At 54.2% G+C, this 19175-nt stretch overlaps 2 protein-coding genes across 2 annotated transcripts in view; both read left to right on the top strand.

The window, feature by feature from the left end:
- The first annotated feature begins 2736 nt into the window (after positions 1-2736).
- LOC148216950 (uncharacterized) lies at positions 2737-6044 on the top strand. The gene is given in 3 exon segments (XM_088151722.1): positions 2737-2861; positions 3322-4547; positions 4550-6044. Coding segments are annotated over 3 exon segments (1590 nt in total). The 3' UTR covers positions 4789-6044.
- Positions 6045-9914: 3870 nt separating this feature from the next.
- Positions 9915-19175, top strand: part of PLK1 (polo like kinase 1) — a 14748-nt gene continuing 5487 nt past the window's right edge. Inside the window, exons 1-7 of the mRNA XM_088152044.1 lie at positions 9915-10457; positions 11406-11574; positions 14707-14851; positions 15496-15589; positions 16200-16419; positions 16542-16700; positions 16787-16864. Coding sequence (XP_088008170.1) covers positions 10035-10457; positions 11406-11574; positions 14707-14851; positions 15496-15589; positions 16200-16419; positions 16542-16700; positions 16787-16864 — 1288 coding nt within the window. The 5' untranslated portion in view covers positions 9915-10034. The remainder of the gene's footprint in view (positions 10458-11405; positions 11575-14706; positions 14852-15495; positions 15590-16199; positions 16420-16541; positions 16701-16786; positions 16865-19175) is intronic.

Raw genomic sequence — 19175 nt, 5'->3', positions numbered from 1 at the left:
CTTTGGGCCTTGTGCTGGTGCAGCCCCACTTCTTTCTTGCAGGTCTTCAGCAAGCCCAGAGAAAGATGCTGCTGCTTTAAGAAGTCATCCTGCAACTCTTAAAGCAGCTGCAACTGTTTAAAATTCTTGCAGATGCTTGAAAAAAGAAGGGCTGCATTTAGGGCTAGCAGCAAGGTGCTGTGGCTATGCAAGGTTCAAAATACTTCTTCTGAATCCTCTGTGAAGCCTGCCCAGTGCTAGCAGGGAGTGAAATGCAGAAGGTACAGATAAGGACCGAACCATAAAGTCCTCGGAGCCCTGAAAAGCAAAGAGAATGCTTTCGAAAGGAGACTAGCAGATCCCTGCTTGAAACTCTGGATGCTGATGCCTTCCTTCAGTCCTCCGACTCACTCGAGGCACTGACAGTTGCCTTGGCCAAAACAAACATGGGTTGCAGGCGGTTTGTGGTCCTGAGCTGGTGATATTTAAAAACAATGCAGGACAATAGCCAATAGCAATTTGAGGACGTTTTGTGTATATATTAATCAACCATTAATGAAATTGTTTCCTTAAAAATAGTTAAACCTAATTAAATGTATACTGTGCCATACACAAGCAGTCGTGGCAATTTACAAAATTAAATCGTAACACTAAAATGCAGAATAAATGCAATACAATTAGCAGCAATTAACAGTTAAGCATTTGGTGGAGAAGATGCATTTTTGCAATTTTCTTGAGGGTGAGGGAACCAAACATACCTTTCAACAGAGAGCAAGCTTCAGTGAAAGATATGTTCATCTTTGCCAACATGAAAAGGGGCAATGTGAGCTCTGCAAGCATCCCTTTGTCTGCTCATTGTTGGTGGCAAAATGGAACACTGAAAATTTAAAGGAACTCCCTTATGTCCAGGGTGGCTGGAAAGATCTCTTTCAGATCACCCTTGTAAATACAGAGGCTAGGAAAGAGCTGAATGTTCTCCTACCCACCCCACTTATAACACACACACACACACACACACACACACACACGAGGTTGTTGAAGACTAAAAGGAGGAGTTAGTGCTGGATCTAAAACAGGCAGAAAGATGACAGCACAGACTTTGGGCTTAGCAGATCATGGGATGCTCAATCCAAGGGGGAAGAAAGCCAGCTGCTGCCCTCCTCCTGGGGCCCTTGTGAAATGGGGCTCTGTCAGAGATCTGGCTGTGTAATGTTATGTGGGAATGACCCTGGGGGACAGGAGGGGAGAGAGAACCACAGACTGGACAACCAGCATGTGGAAGATGTCTCAGCCCACCGAAGGGGAGATGGTGTGGGAAATGTTTCAGAAGGGATTCCCCCCCCCCCCCCCCGTTTTCTGGAGAGTAAAAAGAAAGGAGGGGAGAAATACTTTCAGCCTTTCAAGATTCTGTTAATGTCACCTTACTAGTACTCCTGGTTGTGCTTGTCTGGACTATCTCGCCTAAAAGGCTGAGAGGTGGCTGTGAGCGGCTTACCCTTCCATGCCCCAGCAGCAGGTGGCAGATGTGGCCTTCCCTCCTCTGCAAACTGACTCAGAAAGAGACAAGCTGAAAATCCCCATGGGAGTTTTTGTTTCCCTTCTGTTCACTGGCAGAGATGACAAGGTCAGCCAGTTGCTAGAGAGCAGCTGGTGAAAAGAGGGCACACCTTCCAGCTACTCCTGCCTGTTTTTATGGTTGTACTGCTGGATGCAGTCCTGGCAGCCTTTTGCTGAGCTGCAGGGCACGTGGCTCTTCTGATGGTCAGATCCCATTGGAGTCTGGCGTCCAGTTAGTTCTGGGCACCCCAGTTTAAAAAGGACGATGACCAGCTGCAGCAGGTTCACCTGAGGGCTAGCAAGGCAGGAACCGTTCTTGAAGCCAAGCTCTGTGCAGACCAAGTGGTTTATCCTTGGTCTCAGGAAATCCTCAAAAGACGCTGTTTCCTTCAAATCAAGCTCAGTTCCTAGAGACTCAAGGGCTATAACCAGGTGGTTTTCAGAACTGGTGTCCAGATGACCTCCCAATCTAGCCTGGGTATTCCTTGGATGGCTCTCATCCAAGACCAACCAACCTTGACCTGCCTAGCTTCTGAGGCCAGACTGCGAAGGCAGAGGACAGCTGGTCTTGGATACAGGACTGCTTTCTATAGGGCAGGCCAAGTCACGAGGGCTAGATGCCCCAGGCTGGGTGTGACTGTGTCTAGGCCTTGCACTCTGCCAAATTAGGTAACAGGTAAAAGCATACAGTCTGGCAACACCACGCCCCCCCCCGCCCCCGGATGTGTACACAAAGGAATATAGGAATATATCAGCCACCTCTTACTCCTTGGGCAAATAAATGTGTGTGCATAACCCATCCTGTCTTCAAGGATTCACTGGAAAAAATTACTGTGTAAAGAAAGCATTAAAAAGCATCCCAGCAACTTTCAGGTAGGAGATCAGCTCACAGCTCCTTTCTTTCAACACATCCCTCCACCCTGGCATTTCAGAGCGTTGGGACAGTGGCTCGCTCACCTGCAGTGCAAAAGCCACTCCAAGGGCCCTCCAGCCTTTGCTTCAGAAGCTCCTCCACACCCCACCCGGAAAGCCACCCAATGCCACCCAGCACCGGGGCCCTCCGCCTACCCTTCTTAATCTACCTGAGCACCAACTTCCAGACCGCCACCCCGGGCACGGCACCTGCCCTGCAAGCAGAGGCGCCTGGGCTAGGATCCCTGGGGAGCTGCTGCCCTGCCCTGCAGCTCCAGGAGAGCTGAGATGAGCGAGCCCAGGCAGTCTCCGCAGCCAAGACTGCTGCAGCAGCCACGCACTACTCCTGGCTCACGCTCAGCAGAAGGTGCCGACCCTGGTTTACGCCTGGGCCGCCCTTCTTACCCCTCCAGGTTTTGGTCCATAAAACCAAGTGTGATGGTTGCAACTTCATCTTGTTGATTTTGGCCCAACCAGTCAAGATCCTTTCAGATCTTATTCTTCCAGGATTTGGATCACTTGCAGATAAACATCTTTCCATCTCCACAGTCAAGTGGTTAATCAAAAGGTTGATTAACAGCATGGGAGGGGGGGGACCTTTCTGCTCACGCACACACACACAAGACATCTACACAAGCACCATTAAGCTGTTGCTTATTCTGGACATTATTTATATCCCATCTCCTCACATACTTGAAGAAAGCTACCAAAAGTGATCACGTACAATAAAAGGTGATCGCCTGTAAATGGTGTGCCAAGCGTAACAAGCTAGCAAACATCAAAGCCACGTGAACAAGCGGCAAGAAGGAGCCCAGACCAACTGCAGCACTTTTCAGAAAAAAGCCCCATCTTTTGCAGAGTTGCATAATTCAGCTGTGGAAAAGGGGTCATTCCCTCCCTTTCCCCTTCCCACGTTAGCGAACTGGCAGCCAAGCCCTGCATCCAGGGCAGCTGGGGAGCTTCGGAAGGGCTGCTCGCAAACAGCCACCCTGAGTCCACTGGGGCCCCCATTCCAGGCCAGAATAACGGGCCACCGGCTGCTGTGCGGTTGAGACCCTCAGAGCCCCAACGGTCATTTAGAAAAAAGGTTGTCTCCTTCCGCTTGGATGAACAGGCAAGCGCTGCATCGCCCCCTTCCCCCCCTTGTAACAAAATCCGAAGGCGCCCGGGGGCATCTTTTCCGACTGCAAATGCTACTGAGAGGCCTAAAATACACCAGTCGCAAAGGGGACGCCCAGACGCCTTCGGATTTTGGCAGCGGTGGGGCTCTCCTTCCACAAGGCCCCTGTCTAAGAAAGCCGCCCCCTGCTTGCCAGAGTTTCCGGCAGCAGAGAAAGCGCCGCTGGAGAGGCGTCCCGGCGGTCGTCCCGTTTCCCCCAGAGGGGTCCGCTCCGCGAGATCCTGGCGCCACGCGAGCGGGGCCGGCCGAGGGCTTCAGGTGGAGGGGGCGATCCCGCGGGCGGGAAAGCGGCGGCGGCGGCGGCGGCGCGTGCGGCGACCAGCACCTTCCCCGACTGGAAGAGCCCCGCAGACCCGGCTCTCGCGAGCGGGTCTCCTCGGGGACGGGACCGCAGCGGCGTCCGGCCTCTCCCGCAGCCACCCCGGCTCCGCCCCCGGCCACCGGATTGGCCGCGGCACGGCGCCCGCGGCGCATAAAGCCTCCGGGAGCGCCTGCCCGGCGGACCGGGCGGCGGCCGTGATGGCGGGGCGGCGCGCCGTCGAGGAGACCCGGGTGCGGCTGGTGTTCCTGGGCGCGGCGGGCGTGGGCAAGACGGCGCTCATCCGCCGCTTCCTGGACGGCACCTTCGAGCCGCGCCACCGGCGCACCGTGGAGGAGCTGCACGTACTGGACCTGCCTCTGTCGGGGCCGCCGGGCCCGGCGCTGCGCCTCCGCCTCGAGCTGCTGGACACCAGCGGCAGCTACAGCTTCCCGGCCATGCGGCGCCTCGGCATCCGCGGCGGCGACGCCTTCGCGCTGGTCTTCGCGCCCCACCAGGCGGGCTCCTTCGAGGAGGTGCGGCGGCTGCGCGACGAGATCCTGGAGGCCAAGCCGGGCGCCGCGCCGCTGCTCGTGGTGGCCGCCAACAAGCTCGACTTGCGGAGGGCTGCGGCGAGCCGGGCGCCGCCCTGGCCGACACGGTCCGGCGCGACTGGGGCGCCCGCTACGTCGAGGCCTCGGCCAAGCAGGGGCGCAACGTGGGGACGCTCTTCCGGGAGCTGCTCGGCCAGGTGGAGGAGCTGAGCGGGCGCCTCAGCCCGGCCCTGCGGCGGTACCCCAACCCCGCGCCCCCGGCCCGCCGCCCCCGCCCCCGCCCGAGGTCCGCCTGCTCCGTCTCGTAGCGGGGCGGGCGGCCAGCAGCCTCGGGGCCTCGGTCTGCACCCAGGAAAGAGAGCCGAGCGGCCCTGGGCGCTTCAGCGGTCGGCGCGCGCCCGCGGCTTGAGACCGGCTGCCACCCCCCGCCCCGCCCGCCCTGGGCGCCGCGCAGCGAGGGATGTCCGGAGCAGAGCCAAGCGGGCGCAGGGCGGGGACAGGCTCCGCGGGACCCGGGAGGGGCTCCCCTCGAGTCTTTTCGGGCGGGGCGGGGCGTTTGGTGGCGCGCCTCCTAGGGGCCCCGAGGCTGCAAGGGTCCCGTCGCGGGCGAGCCGCGCGTGGGCTCGTCGAGACTGGCTAGTGACTTTGTGCTCGCCGTCGTCGGAACACAGCCTAGCGCGCCCCGAGCTGACGGGGTTGGGATACTGCGCTTGTAGGTTGTAGCATCCTTTCCTTACCGAGAAGGATGTCAGGGCACCATTTGCATCATGTCCCACCCCCAGACGTGGCTGTTGGTTCATGTCCTGTGTGAAGACTCGACAGACCCTTTTTTTAAAGGGGCAAGGAGCCCGATTGTCAAGGAAACTTGGAATGAGCTTCAGTTGCTCTAACAGTTACATAGTTCCATGCATTTTTCTGTTTTTTTACATAACGATCTTACTGGCTTGAATTTGTTTGGAAAAGAATATTTGTCTTTTTGTTATGATATTATTTGTTATGATATTATGCTATCTTATCTCTGAGGGGCACGGAGGGGAATGGAGAAATACTGTACGTGTGATTCCTGTGGGAAGGCAAGCATCTATAGTCAATCCCTCCCAACCTATCATGGGTCTTTTAATCTTAGTGACCTTTCTGTCTTTAGGGCAGGGATGTGGTAACCCATATCTGAAACCTCCCAAGGCGCAGAGGAATTAGCTTGTAATTTCCCCTTCTTTTTGGTGCCCGTTCCTTAGGGTAGAGGTAGATAAATGCAACTAACTTATTGACCCTTCCCTGGATATTATCTCTTTATGATACCAGACTTTCTAGTATTGTGTACTGTCCCTTATAGACATATTCTCTTTATGATAACAAGATGCCACTTGACAGTCATCCATCATAATAACCTAAGTTTGCACGGGTATGACACACAAGATCATAAAGAGGCTCCTAACCAATCATTATCCTTCCTTTTGACTGTTTTCTTGAACTTAATGTATAAAAACCCAATTTCTTTTGTGTTTGGTGTGCCTCTTTTGACAGAGATAGCCCCTTTACTGCTGCACAACAATAAAGGAAACATCTAAAGGTTTCTTGTGTCTGGCGAGGTTATTGGCAGTTGTCTCTGGGCAAGAACTCTGTTTTGGGTCCAACGCTATGTGCTATCAAGTCCATGTCAAACCTCAGCAATCAGATTGATTTTCTCAAGGATACGGTGTTCCCAGCCTGGTCCTCCTGTAATTGAGTCCATCCCCCTTGACACTGGCTGCCCTCTTCTCTTTCCTTCCACCTTCCTCTTTATTGTAAACTTCTCCAGAGAGCTAGGCCTTCAAACACATTTGTTCAGCCTTCAGCAGAGTCTACTGCTATGTCTCTTGCTGTATTTGTTATCCCATTTTTCAGATGGGATAGCATAAAAAAACCTTTGTGTCTGTTTTGGATTCCCACTCTGGAATTATTGCAATTGAAATCAAAGCAGAGATTTAAAAAGATCCAGTTGCACAACTAAGAATGTGGGAAGCTACCAAATTCTGGGACAGAGGATTGGTTTGTTGTGCCCAGTGACTCTTCGGAAGCTGGTGGGGAGGTTATCTGCGGACTGAGCCAGAAGAGACACGGAGCCACCGAAGGAGGGCTAGGACTTCCACTGGGGCCTGCAGAAGATACCCCCTTTGCTCACCCATCAGGAATGATGATGGCTGGACCACCCCGTTTTGCAGTCGCTCATGATGTTTGGCTCCTGGAGCCAAAAGGGCAGAATGCTGATGTTCCTTTGCTCTCTCTCGATGTACAATTGTCAGTAGCTGCTTCTCGAGTTTATGTAAATTCCTGCTTGTGACATTAGTAAAAGGCCACCTCGTCTTCTGTCCTCTGTCAGCTGCTTTTCCAATTGCCTTTGATTTTTCTCAGCATTGGGGTCTTTTCCAGTTTCTCTCACCTTCACAAATACCTTCGTATTAGTCTGGCAGGACTGCCTCAACATAGTGGTCTGGGGGACTTGCCTTAAGGGGGCTATTCAAAAACTAAACGGGATATTTGGGGTGATGGTGGTCAGCATCTTAACTTAACGAGACCAGACTTGGTTACTGAATTGGCTCCATCTTCAAGCAGAGCTGCATTAGTGGCCCCCTGTCCCCCGGAGCGGTTTTTGCCTTTTTATTCCAAAGGGTTGCACAACTGCTCCAAAACCACCAACTTGCTTTTGCTCAGAAGAGAGAATATGTAGAATTGTCGGGTGGGCTTGCATCAATCCCCTGTAGTAAGTCTGACAGCTGAACTTTATTTCTTTGACCCACACAAAATTGGTATTCCATGAGAAACAAGCTGCTTAAAGTTACCAGTTCCTTGAGTGAAACTTTGAAAAAGAGTTTAATGGGTAAAAAGGACAGCCCTGAAGTTTATGCTGCACCTAAAATTAAGCAGAGTTATGTTTCCAGGATATTTTGCCATTAAAGAAAAAGTAATTGGTTTGGGATAAGGATTTTATTGTTTACTGCTTTTATTGTTGTGTACGTTGCTTTATTCTTGGGTTGTAAGCTGCCAAGCGTTTTAAGATGGGGGGGTACAAAGATTTTAAATAGGTAAAACAGGATGGAGAAATGCCAGAGAGCCCCCACACCTTTTGCACGGTGTCACATAGCGATCTTCCACGTTTAAGAGAGGATCCCTGACCTAACGGGACCCAAATCTTTCTTAATACACAGGGCACTGTCAGAGATTATACAAGGAGCCCATCTGTCCATAAATGGTAGGGAAAAAATAAGAAACTTCTACTTGAAAGTAATGGTGTCACTTTCTTAGCCTTATTATGGGAATGCTGTGGACATAATATATCTGGACATAATACATCAGCAAAGCTTTAGACAAAATACCCGAGGACACTGTGATCTGCAAGCGAGGCTGGGATGGCAGGAAGGTGAATCCACAGCAGGCTTGAAAAGTAGTCAGCGCTCGCCAAGGGCATGAAACGGGCACGAGGTATCAAATGCCGCGGGCTGTGGTCCTGGATCCTCTGCTCTTCAACAGGGTCGAGGGTAACTTGGATTTTACGATGCTGTTTCAGCTCTAGATATTCTGAACAGAAATTTCCGTCCTGCAGTTACTGTGTCCAGCATTACACGCTCACCATGCTGCTCCCTGCAGAAAAGGAATAAGCGAGCCAAAGACTATAGAGGTATGAGATAAGAAAGGGAAATACTGTAATAGCCAATTCTAATTTACACCAACACCAGCTCTCCACACCTTCTATCCTGGCTTCTACCATGTCCACATTCCACTTCATACATTGCCGTTTGCTCTCCTCTTGAGGGCCTCATCAGTTCCATCCAACCACTTGATCTTCCCCTTCCTCTCGACTCTTTTACTCTTCAGATACTAATCTTGAGATGCGATCCTCATTCATTCATTTGCTCTCCACGACCAGCCTCTCGTGTTCAACCCACGTTCATTCCTGCCCCTTCATTCTTGACATTACCTCTTCTTGTTTTCCCATGGACACACGCATTCTCACACTTTTAAAGTACCTCGTTCAAGCTGCATCCAGCTTACCTTCCTCCTGACATACCAGCTCACGCTAACAGTGTTAATGGACGAAAGCATGGATGAACAGCCGTTTTCACTTCTTTCAACAGGCTAGCGACCACTTTTCTATCTATTTGCATGCCTTAAAATTTCTCCATCCATTTCCCCATCTTCAGTAAACATTCTACCAAGAGGCACAAATTCCTGTACTTGCTCTGTCTTTCCACTGTTTGTGCAGAATTGTTCACCTTCTCTAACACAACTACTTTGGCCTTTAATGCATTACGTTTCAGAACAGTATTTCTCATAGCATCATTCCAACTAACGTTTGCTACCAATATCTTGAGGGCTCTGGGGAGGGAGGATGCACCGCTTCATGGGTAAATTCGTATTATTGTCCCCCCTCACATTCCAAGATGCCAACTTTCACGCTGACCTTGCCACCAGATGGGCCCACAGATACCGACCTCCACTGCCCATCGTAACACCTTTTAATGCGACTGAGAAGCTCCAGATGAGATTACCTGCCTCAGTCGCTCCTGCGGCTGCCGCCGCTGCTGCTAAAGACGGTCCTGGGCAGTTTGGGTGCTTTGGCCGGTGGCCATAACCACAACCGAGGCCCAGTTGAACTGCAACCTCTCCTGCAGAGGCCGGGAGCCCTCATCTGGGAGTGCCTCCAAGCCACCCCCACCCACCGCCACAGGCTAGGAGCCACGTGCCCTGATAGCCCTCTGGGGACAGAATGCTCTGCAGGACTGAATCCTGGGGGGACTTCAGGGCCGCGAGGGATTAGGGGCTCCTTCACTAACGGTGCGCCTGCACTGCCCGGCGACCTTGGCTGATCTTGCACCCACGCTTGCTGCGGTCAGCAGGGTCAGCACTCAGAGGAGAAGCGGGGGGGGTGTGTGACACAGGCTGGGAAGTGGAAAGACGTCCGAAAAAGGCCAGCGGCAAACCATCTGTCACCCGGGAGGGCGACGGGGGCACCCTTCGGACAGGCTGAGCAGCCCCTGGGGGCACTGCGGGGCTTGGGTCTACCGCAGAGCCCCAGCCCTCTTCAGCGCAGGGCCGCCAGCGAGAACAGCCCGCTCCTCCCCGGGCGACCGCCCCGCTCGCCCCGCCAGTGCACCCCCAGCGGGCTCGGGCTTTCGCGGCCGCGCGCCGGTCCCGGCTCACGCTCTGCCCGCGCCCGAAGGGATGCCCGCGGCGGGCCGCCCGGGAGGAGCCCCGCGCCCGGCCAGAGTCGCCCCTCGGGCGCAGCCCAGGAGGCGCGCGAGGGGCGGCGGCGGCGGCGGCCGAGGGCGCGGGGCGGCCCGCCTCGCCCCGCCCGCCTGGGCTCGCGCCGCCCCGCGCCCGGGAGGCGGTTCCCCGGCCGCCGCCGCCGCGCCGCCCCTCCCGTGCTGCCTAGCGGCGCGGGAGGCGGGTTGGAGTTTAAATCCTGCCGGCCAATGGGGAGCGCGCCCGGGGGCCCGTAACGCTCCGGCTCCGGCTTTGAAAGGCTCGGCTCGGCTCGGCTCGGCTCGGGCCAGCGGCGAGCGGGGCTGCAGGCGGCATGAGCGCGGCGGTGCCCGGCAGAGGGTCCCGCCCGGCGGGGGGCGCGGCGAGCGGCCGGGGGGCGCCGCCGCCGCCGCCGCCCTCGTCCGGGGCCGGGCCGGGGTCGGCGCCGGGCCCGGAGAGCAGGGCCGTCCCGGAGGTGCTGGTGGACCCGCGCGGCCGGCGCTGCTACAGCCTGGGGCGCTTCCTGGGCAAGGGCGGCTTCGCCAAGTGCTACGAGATCACGGAGGCGGAGAGCCGGGAGGCCTTCGCCTGCAAGGTGGTGCCCAAGGCGCTGCTGCTGAAGGCGCCGCAGAAGGAGAAGATGACCATGGAGATCGCCATCCACCGCAGCCTCCAGCACCGCCACGTGGTGGCCTTCCGGGGCTTCTTCGAGGACAGCCACTTCGTCTTCGTCGTCCTCGAGCTCTGCCGCCGGCGGGTAGGCGAGGCGCGCGCGCGGGCGGGCGGGCGGCCGGCGGGGCGCGCGCGGCGGGGGCGGGCTGGGCGGGGGGCTCGGGCCCGCGGCCCCCGCCCGCCCGCCCGCCCGCCCGCCCGCCCGCGGTTCAGCTGCTCGGAAAGCCGGAGCCTCGGATCGGTTCCGCTGCCGCGCGGTGTGCGCGGAGGGAGGCAGCTCCGCTTCACTAAAAGCAGGGTCCGAGAAATGCGAATGACGAGACCCGGGGCGTCTCTGGGGTCTCCTCTCCCCGTCGCCCCCTCCCCCGCTTTGGAAACGAGCGCCCCTGCCTCTGCCTGGAACTTTCTTGGGGGTCTCCCCCCTTCGGCAGCTCGTAGCCCCATTTGCGGCAGCCTTGAAATTAGTACATGCCATCAGTAAGGTCTAGATGCTGAACAGAAGCATGCCAGATGCAGAGGAACGTGGAGCTGACCTTGGGGGAAGCAGGAGTGACCCCTCAAAAGGGGGGGGGGCTCGGAGAAGAGATCGCCGGTCCCTGGACAAAAGGAAGCCCATCACTGCGCCTTGACTTGGTTTGGGGTGAGAGGGGCTTCCTTTCACCTACCCTGCAGCTGCTTTTATTTCTTGACCTGGCCTGCCTCGAAGGGCTGACATCAGTCTTGAAGCCTCTTTAGGCTCCTCCCCGTCCCATCTTAATTAAACCAACTCAGGTCTGAGTGACTTTTCAAGCTTTCCTCCTCCTTGATGGCGCTGTCATGCCTTCCCCAGGTGAGCTTTCCGGGTAGCAGAAGGGCACCTGTTTTGATTTCCCAAGGTTTCTGAATGTTCTTATGAGACACCCCCGCCCCCATTTCCTTTCATCGCATCCACATTTCCTGTACGGGAGGGGGGAAGGGGGCCACACACCTCTTCCAACCGCGGCTTCTCACAGTGCTACCCCTGCTGCTCTTCTCCCCCCGCCCCCCCCCCCAGTCCCTTCTGGAGCTGCACAAGCGTCGGAAAGCCCTGACCGAGCCAGAAGCCCGTTACTACCTGCGGCAGATCATCCTGGGCTGCCAGTACCTGCACAGCAACCGCGTCATTCATCGCGACCTGAAGCTGGGCAACTTGTTCCTGAACGACGACATGGAGGTGAAGATCGGTGAGTGGGCCTCATCCTCTGGACACGGTTGAGCTTGGACGAGGCCTCGTTGCTCTGTGGCCCAGGGGGGTCTTGGGCCAGGCTGAATGGGGGAGAACCCCGCTTTTCCAACCCAAAGACTGGCGGTCTGGCAGCTCTTCGGTTGCACCTTACCCAGAATGCTATTAATGGGTATGTGAAGGCTGTTGCCCAGTTTATCCCTTTACCCGGCTGCCCAACTCAAACGATGATTCTGGGCAGGGTGCAAAAAGTCACTCATTAAAGGTTACTAAAACAGGGAACAGAACTGCGAACCTTTACAACTCACCAACGGGGACTCTGCTCAACCTGACCCTAAAGCCTGGCGGAAGAGCCGGGTTTAGCCACCTTGCTAAGATCCAACTGTCTGTCCAGGGAAAGATTGTTCCAAAGGGCAGAGGCTGCCACAGAGAAGGCCCACCTCCTGGGTCCCCTAAGATGGCATGCCTCAGTGAAGGGACCTGGAGTGTGCCCTTCTGTCAGAACCGGTCGGAAGGGCAGATACCTCAGAGCAGGCAGTTCCATAGATAACCCAGTTCTATGCCATGAAGAGCTTTATAGGTGATAACAAACCCTTTGAATTGCACCTGGAAGCCTACTGGGTGCCAGTGCAGCTTGTAGTGTTATATGAACAAAAGAAGAGACCCCCATAACTACCCACACCACCAGATTCTGGACTAATTGTAGCTTCTTCAAGTGCAACCCCACCCAGATTCAAAGCTGCAGCATCTTCACTTCCAGGACCTGTGGGGCCCCAAACCCATAGCCTCTAGAACCTTGGTAGCTTCACCAGGATGGCCTTGGGGCAGAGATGTACAATTGAGTAATCATATGTAGATATTAAATAGGATCAGGATTCCTCTTCCACCACCACCAACTGAAACCAGCCCTGGAAGAAGGAGGAGAGTCCCTGTAAAACAGGGCCATTCCCACCCAATTCCCTGAGCCGCTCCAGAAGGATTCTGTGGTCAATGGTATCAAAGGCTGCTGAGAGATCAAGGAGAACTAAGATGAGTGGACTCCCCCATCTTGAGCCCTCCAGAGGTCATCAACCAGTGCAACCAAGTCTCAGTACTTATCCTAGTCTGGAACCTGACTGGAAGGGGCCCAGATAATCTGCTTCTTCCAGGACCCTCTGGAGCTACAGGCCAACCACCTCAACAACCTTCGCCAAAAAGAGAAGGTTGGAGACTGGACAAAAATTGGCCAGATCTGAGGGATCCAGCTTCTTGGGGAGGGGGCAAATCACATTTCTTTCAGGGAGGGTGTAATCGCTGCCCCCCCAGGCAATTCACCACTTCATGGATCCACCCAGACACCCATCCCTGGAGGTAGAGCTCTAAGCCCCAGGTGCCTGTATCTGCAGAGCTGAGGACCCTTGCTACTTCCTCAGGACTGACAGGATCAAACTCTTCTCAGATAACGTCACAAGACCCCTCCCAAGGATCTGCCCAGCTGGAGTCCAACTCAGAGCGAATCTGAGCAATTTTGTCCACTGGGTGTTGAGAACAGTCCTTGCCGTGGCCCTGCAGATGCTTCCCCAGCCTCTCCTGAGCCAGGAGGCATTGGGAGGCTCTGAACCAATCCTCAGAAGAGACAAGGAGGGCAGAGAAATAAACACATTTCGCTGCTCTTATGGCTGCAAGGTCAGCTCTAACAAACGTTCTCACCTGCGCCCAGTCAGATTCGTTCCTAGTTTTCCTCCAGCGGCGTTCCAGGCATCTCTCCTGCGCTTCATCCTTTGAGGTCCTCTGTGAACGACGAGAGCGTGGGGTGATCTGGTTTAAAGCCACTGCCCCCAAAACCTCAATCGGAGTTAGCAAAACCCCCAAATCCCCCGAACCCCAGTCAGATCCATCAGGCTCCTGGGCAGGTGGATTGAGGAGCCCCTCCTCCCCGTGGGGGGGTGCGGTGGTGAGCTGCAGGGTCACCAGGGAGCAGTCTGCCCATGACAAGCGGAGGATGGTAATATCCCCCAACTCCAGGTCCCATTGCCACCACCCCAAAACAAAAAAACAGGTCTAGCGCGTGACGCGCATGCGCACACACCCTGTCCCATAGTGGCCATGAATTCCTGGGCTGCAGCTGAATCAGCCCAGGGGGACAGGTTGAAGTGTCTCACCACCATAAGCCTGGGGTGCTCCACCACCAACCCAGAGGTGGCATCAAGCAGCACGGGCAGGGAAGCTGCTATGTTGGTTCAGTAGCAGCAGTCCCAACTGATCTGAAGGCCCAGCCATCTGTGGGGTGCTACCCCGACAACCCTCTCCATCTCCCAGAAAATATTGGCGCACACAGACACCAGCCCTGGGGTCCTAGCTGCTGCCGAATTCGAGCACAGTTTGGAGAGGGGCAGCTCCCTCCACCAGCTGGGTCTCAGGAACACATGCCAGAGTTACGGTGTTCTGGACGATGTGATCTTTATTAAAGACAAACCTGGTCTGGAAACGCCACCCGGAGCCCAGAGCCACTCAGGGACCAGGAACCCGGAATGGAGACGGGGCTGAAATGCAGGTCTGATAAGAGATGTGGAGCTAAAGAACCCCCAAAGGGGCCAACGGGGTGTGACTGTTGGGGTCTTCAGCCAGGCCTCTGAGAAGCCCTAGCTTGCCCTCGGGTGTCAGATAGAGGCCTCCATGGGTGAAGCACAGTGAGGAGGCTGGGTGCCGTGATGAGCAAAGCAGGATTAAGAAACAGCAGTGGCTGATTTTCAGAACTTGTAGCTGGCTGGCCCCTGGGCGTTGTTCCTGGGACAGCTCATGCTTAAGCTTTATAGTTCCTAAAACCTGATGATGTCTAGAACACTAAGGCTGCTCTGAGTTTTATCCTTTTTCCAAAAGATAAAATGGATCTTAGGATTCAAGTGCTTTTCCAGACTTGGAGCTGCTTGCATCAAATGCCTGGGGGTCCAGGGAGACCGTTGGGCCCTGGGAAAAGGGGCTTCCCTGGAACTGAAAGGGCTGGGCCTGTCTGTGGCTCAGGGACTCTCTCCTGGTCTGCCCCCCCCCCCACCTGCAGCTCAGTCACTAGGCAGAGGCATTCGGGTGGCCCTTCCTGCTGCGTTGGGGTCCTAGCAGACCTGGACTCAGGAGCCTCTGCGTTGGGTCTACCCAGGTGACTTCGGCTTGGCCACACGAGTGGAGTACGACGGTGAGCGGAAGAAGACGCTGTGCGGGACGCCGAACTACATTGCCCCCGAGGTGCTGGGCAAGAAAGGACACAGCTTCGAGGTGGACATCTGGTCCATCGGCTGCATCATGTAAGTTCCGGGGCCCTTCTGCCATATTACACTTGAATGTTGGCCCCAAGATGAGTAGAGACCACAAGAGGAAAACTCCACTCCCCCAAACACAAACGCACATGCTGGAGCAGCAGCAGCCACGGGGGGGGAGTCTTACCCACATCTCCCAGTTCTACAGGTTGGGGATGGTCAAACGGACGTTCACCGTGATGTGTCCCAGCCTGCAGGACTTGCGTTTTCTGTAGGAAGGGTGGGCTCCTCAGATAGCTGGGCTTGTTTCAACTGGGCTCTGCTGAATAAGCTGTGGCTAGTTGAAGTCCCAGCCCACGATAGGCTATCGAACATGACTTGCCAGTGACAAAAGCCATGCTCACGTGTCACTGGCTCGAGAGCCCGTCGAGTTGGTGGCTCAACACATGAACCCGTCCCACGTAGTGCTTGGTGGGGTCATGTGTGGCTGCTGCAGCAGCGTGACCCCAGAAGTGTGCGGGGAGGGCAGAACCAGCCCTGCCACTCGCTCCGCCTTCGGAGAATCAGCCCGTCCTGCTCTGCGAGATTTGGTGTGGGCAAAGGGGCACTGGGAGGGGAGGGCAGCTGTATGGGGAGCTGTTCTGAAGTTTTCTGCATGCCTCCCCCCTCCCATATGCGATTTCTCCTCGCAGGTACACCCTCCTGGTTGGGAAGCCACCGTTTGAAACCTCCTGCTTGAAAGAAACTTACATTCGGATTAAGAACAACGCATACACTATTCCTACGGTGGGTCTTTTAGCAGCCGGGAGCCAGGCAAGCTGCAGGCGCCCCTGGGGGAGCTGCCCGTTAGGACTCCAAGCCGTTTCTAAGCTGCCTCCTCGTGTGGGGCGGATGCGGAACAAGAGCAGCCTTGTCTGCTCTTCCCTGTATCTTAGCCCGGGGTTGACTTATGGCTCCCACCCCCATTCCCCCTGTGGCCATGGGAGCTGGCTCTCCTGTAGATGGTCGTTTGGCAGTTGCCCTTTTTCAGTCGTTTTCAGTTAAAAGTAACAGTTGTCAGAATAATAGTTTATACTGCTCCTTCATCCGGCTGAATTAATGCTTGTTGAGCTTTCAGACATAGCTTAATTCTGGCCAAGAGGCTCTTCTGCAACTCGTTTTGCTTTGCTTAGTTTCATGTGTGAATCCAGCCCAGCCAGTCCACGGGTCAGAATGCTGAGCACTAGCTTTGTGGCCTTGTGAAGGGGACAGGGGCGTCGGTGACTGGTGAGGAGGCACACAGAGGAGTGGTTGAGGGGCTCCCGAGCATCTCCTGAGACTCGAGGGGCCGGCTTCTGCAGAAACGGCCGTGTCCTGGGTCTTCGGCTGCTAGACCTTCTGTTTGTCCCGTTTCCAGCACATCAACCCCGTGGCCGCTAGTCTCATCCAGAAGATGCTGCAGCACGACCCGGCTGCCCGCCCCACCATTGACGAGCTGCTGAGCGAGGAGTTCTTCACAGCAGGCTACATCCCTTCGCGGCTGCCTACCACGTGCCTCACGGTTCCTCCCCGGTTCTCTCTGGCCCCCAGCAGCTCCGACCCCAGCAGCAGGAGGCCTCTTGCAGTGGTGAACAAAGGTGAGTGAGCCTGGCAGCTCGGCTCATTGCCGGAGCCAGTCGGGGCCAAGCTTTCGGAGGACGTATGCCGTGGTCCTGGGCTGCGTCACCCACGAGGCCTTGCTGATTCTTCCCTGTCGCAGGACCAGAGAGCCCTGCCTTAGAGAAGGTGCCCACGAAGGAGGACGAGACCGCCCAGCCTGAGCCGGGACAGCCTCTGCCCTGCTACCTGGCTGACCTGCTGCAGCAGCTGACGCGAGTCAACTCTTGCCGGCCCTCAGAAAAAAACCCTGTCAGACAAGGTGAGGGGCGGCTGGCCGGAGGCTATGCTTTTGAGATGGCCAGCCCAGCTGCAGTTGTTCACTCCAGTGCTCTCTTTTTTCCCCAGAGGAGGCTGAAGACCCGGCCTGCATTCCCATCTTCTGGGTTAGCAAATGGGTGGACTACTCTGACAAATATGGCCTAGGTAGGTGGCATTAGGGCAGAGCTGGGTTAACCAGTGGCGGTTTGGTGGGAATGCTCTGGAAACAGCCACCATCGCCCCAGTTGCATTTTTCCTCGAATCACAGTGGACTTCTCTGTATTTTGCGTGAATGAAAGAAAAGTCTTAGGATGGAGCAGACCCTCTTGGTTGGAGGGCCAGTTTTCTCTGGACTTGCAGCTGAAGAGCCTAAAACCTACAAGGGACAGCGTGATACCACTCCAGAGCAGCTGTGAAATTGATACAGAAGCTGTTCTGGTCACTGGATGAACTAAAGTGGTTTGATTTGATCAGAAGGAATTTAGAGAGAATTCAACTAGAATTTCGCCTGACGATTTGTTAGTCTGTCAACACTTGAGGGTCTCAAACTGCCCCCCAACTCAGGAAAGGGCTTACTTTGCACTGATTAGGCTGATAAGTTTGTCAGAACTCTAGCAATCTTCACTCCATTTTGCTTCCCTCTTTCTGGATTGAGTTAAAGGAGATTTAATTGATTGCGTGCCATCAAGTCAGTGTTGACTCTTAGTGACCACATAGATAGATTTTCCCCATGACCCTAATCTGGTCCTTCAGGTCTTCCAACGGTGCACCCATTGCCATTGTAACTGAGTCCATCCACCTTGCTGCTGGTCATCCTCTTCTTCTCTTTTCCTTCCACTTCTTTCCTTCCACCATTAGAGCTTTCTCTAGAGAACTAAGTCTTTGCAAAATTGTCCTAATTAAGATAATTTCAACCTGGTCATTTGTGTCACGAGTGAGAACTCTGGATTGATTTGTTCAATCATCCACTTCTTGAGTTGTTTTCACTATCGATGACCTTCTCAGGAGTCTTCTCCAACAACAGAGTTCAAAGGCATCAATAATCTTCTTGTCCTGCTTCTAACTTTCACTTCCATAGGTGTCACAGGGACTACCATGGCTTGCACAATTCTGATCATTGTAGGTACAGACACATCCTGGCATCGGAATATGTTTTCCAAGGCCTTCATGGCTGCTCTACCAAGTGCTAATCTGCAGCGTATTTCTTGACTGCTGGTTCCTTTATGGTTGACAGTTGACCCTCAAAGGCAGAAGCCATCTACCATTTCAATATCTTATGAATTCTGGTTGTTGTACCAGTTGCTATTAGTTTGGTCTTCTTTATATTTAATCTTAGTCCCATTTTTTCACTGTGCTCCTTGACTTTTATTACTAAAGCTTGCAGATCCTTTGTATTTTCATCTATTAGAGTAGGGTCATCAGCACAGCGCAGGTTGTTGATGTGTCTTCCTCCAATTTTAGAACCATGCTCATCTCCTTCCAAACCAGGCTCTATCAATATAAGTTCAGCATGTAGGCTGAATAAATAGGGGGAGAGTAAACAGCCTTGTCACACTCCTTTGCCAACCTGGGGTCAGCCTGTTTTGCCACGTTCTGTCCATACTGTGGCTTCCTGACATAGATAAACTTCACATGAGGACAATGAGATGTTCTGGGATTCCCATTCCCATTCCTAAGCACATTTCATAGTCTGATGCGATCAACACAATCAAAGGCCTTTCTATAATCAATGAAGCATATATTGACTTATTTTTTGTAATCTTTGGCTTCCTCAATTGTCCATCGCACATCAGCAATAATGCCTCGTGTTCGTTGGCCTTTTCTAAAGCCATCTTGAACCTCTGGCATCTCTCTTTCCATGTAGGGCTCTAATCTGCGTTGGATGATCCTAAGCATTATTTTGCTACCATGTGAAATTAAGGATATTGTTTGATAGTTTGCACACCCTGTTTAGTCTCCTTTTTTTTATATTGGAATGTAGATTGACCTCTTCCAATCGGTTGGCCACTGTGGTGTTCTCCAGATTTGCTGGCATAGCTTGTTAGAACCTTGACTGATTCTTCTTCTGTTGCTTGCCATATTTCTGTGGGTATTCCATCGGCTTCTGTGGCCTTCCACTTTGGTAATGACTGGGGTGCTGATCTAACTTCATCTCCATCTAGTACTAGAGGTTCTTGTAAGTAGGGAATACCTTGGATGTTAACATCTCTACTGTACAGTGTTTCAATATACTCCTTCCATCTTCCTTTGGTCTTCTTTCAGTTAGTTTCTATGTGTCCATTGGCATCTTTTAGTATACAAATTTGAAGTTGGAACCTCCTGAGTTCAGAGATCTTTTGAAAGACTTTCCTTATTTTGCCATGTCTGTTTCCCTCTTTGATGTCTTTACAAATGTTGTAATACTGCTTCTTGTCTCTTCTAACTGCTCTCTGAAACTCTTTAAATTCCTTCCTGAGATCTTTGCCTTTCTTGGCTT

Source organism: Python bivittatus, unplaced genomic scaffold (genome assembly GCF_059951505.1).
Source record: "Python bivittatus isolate LINGU-HERP-01145 unplaced genomic scaffold, Pbiv_v1 ctg000030_np1212, whole genome shotgun sequence".
In the NCBI taxonomy this organism is placed as follows: domain Eukaryota; kingdom Metazoa; phylum Chordata; class Lepidosauria; order Squamata; family Pythonidae; genus Python; species Python bivittatus.
This window is presented reverse-complemented; position numbering and strand designations above follow the sequence as displayed.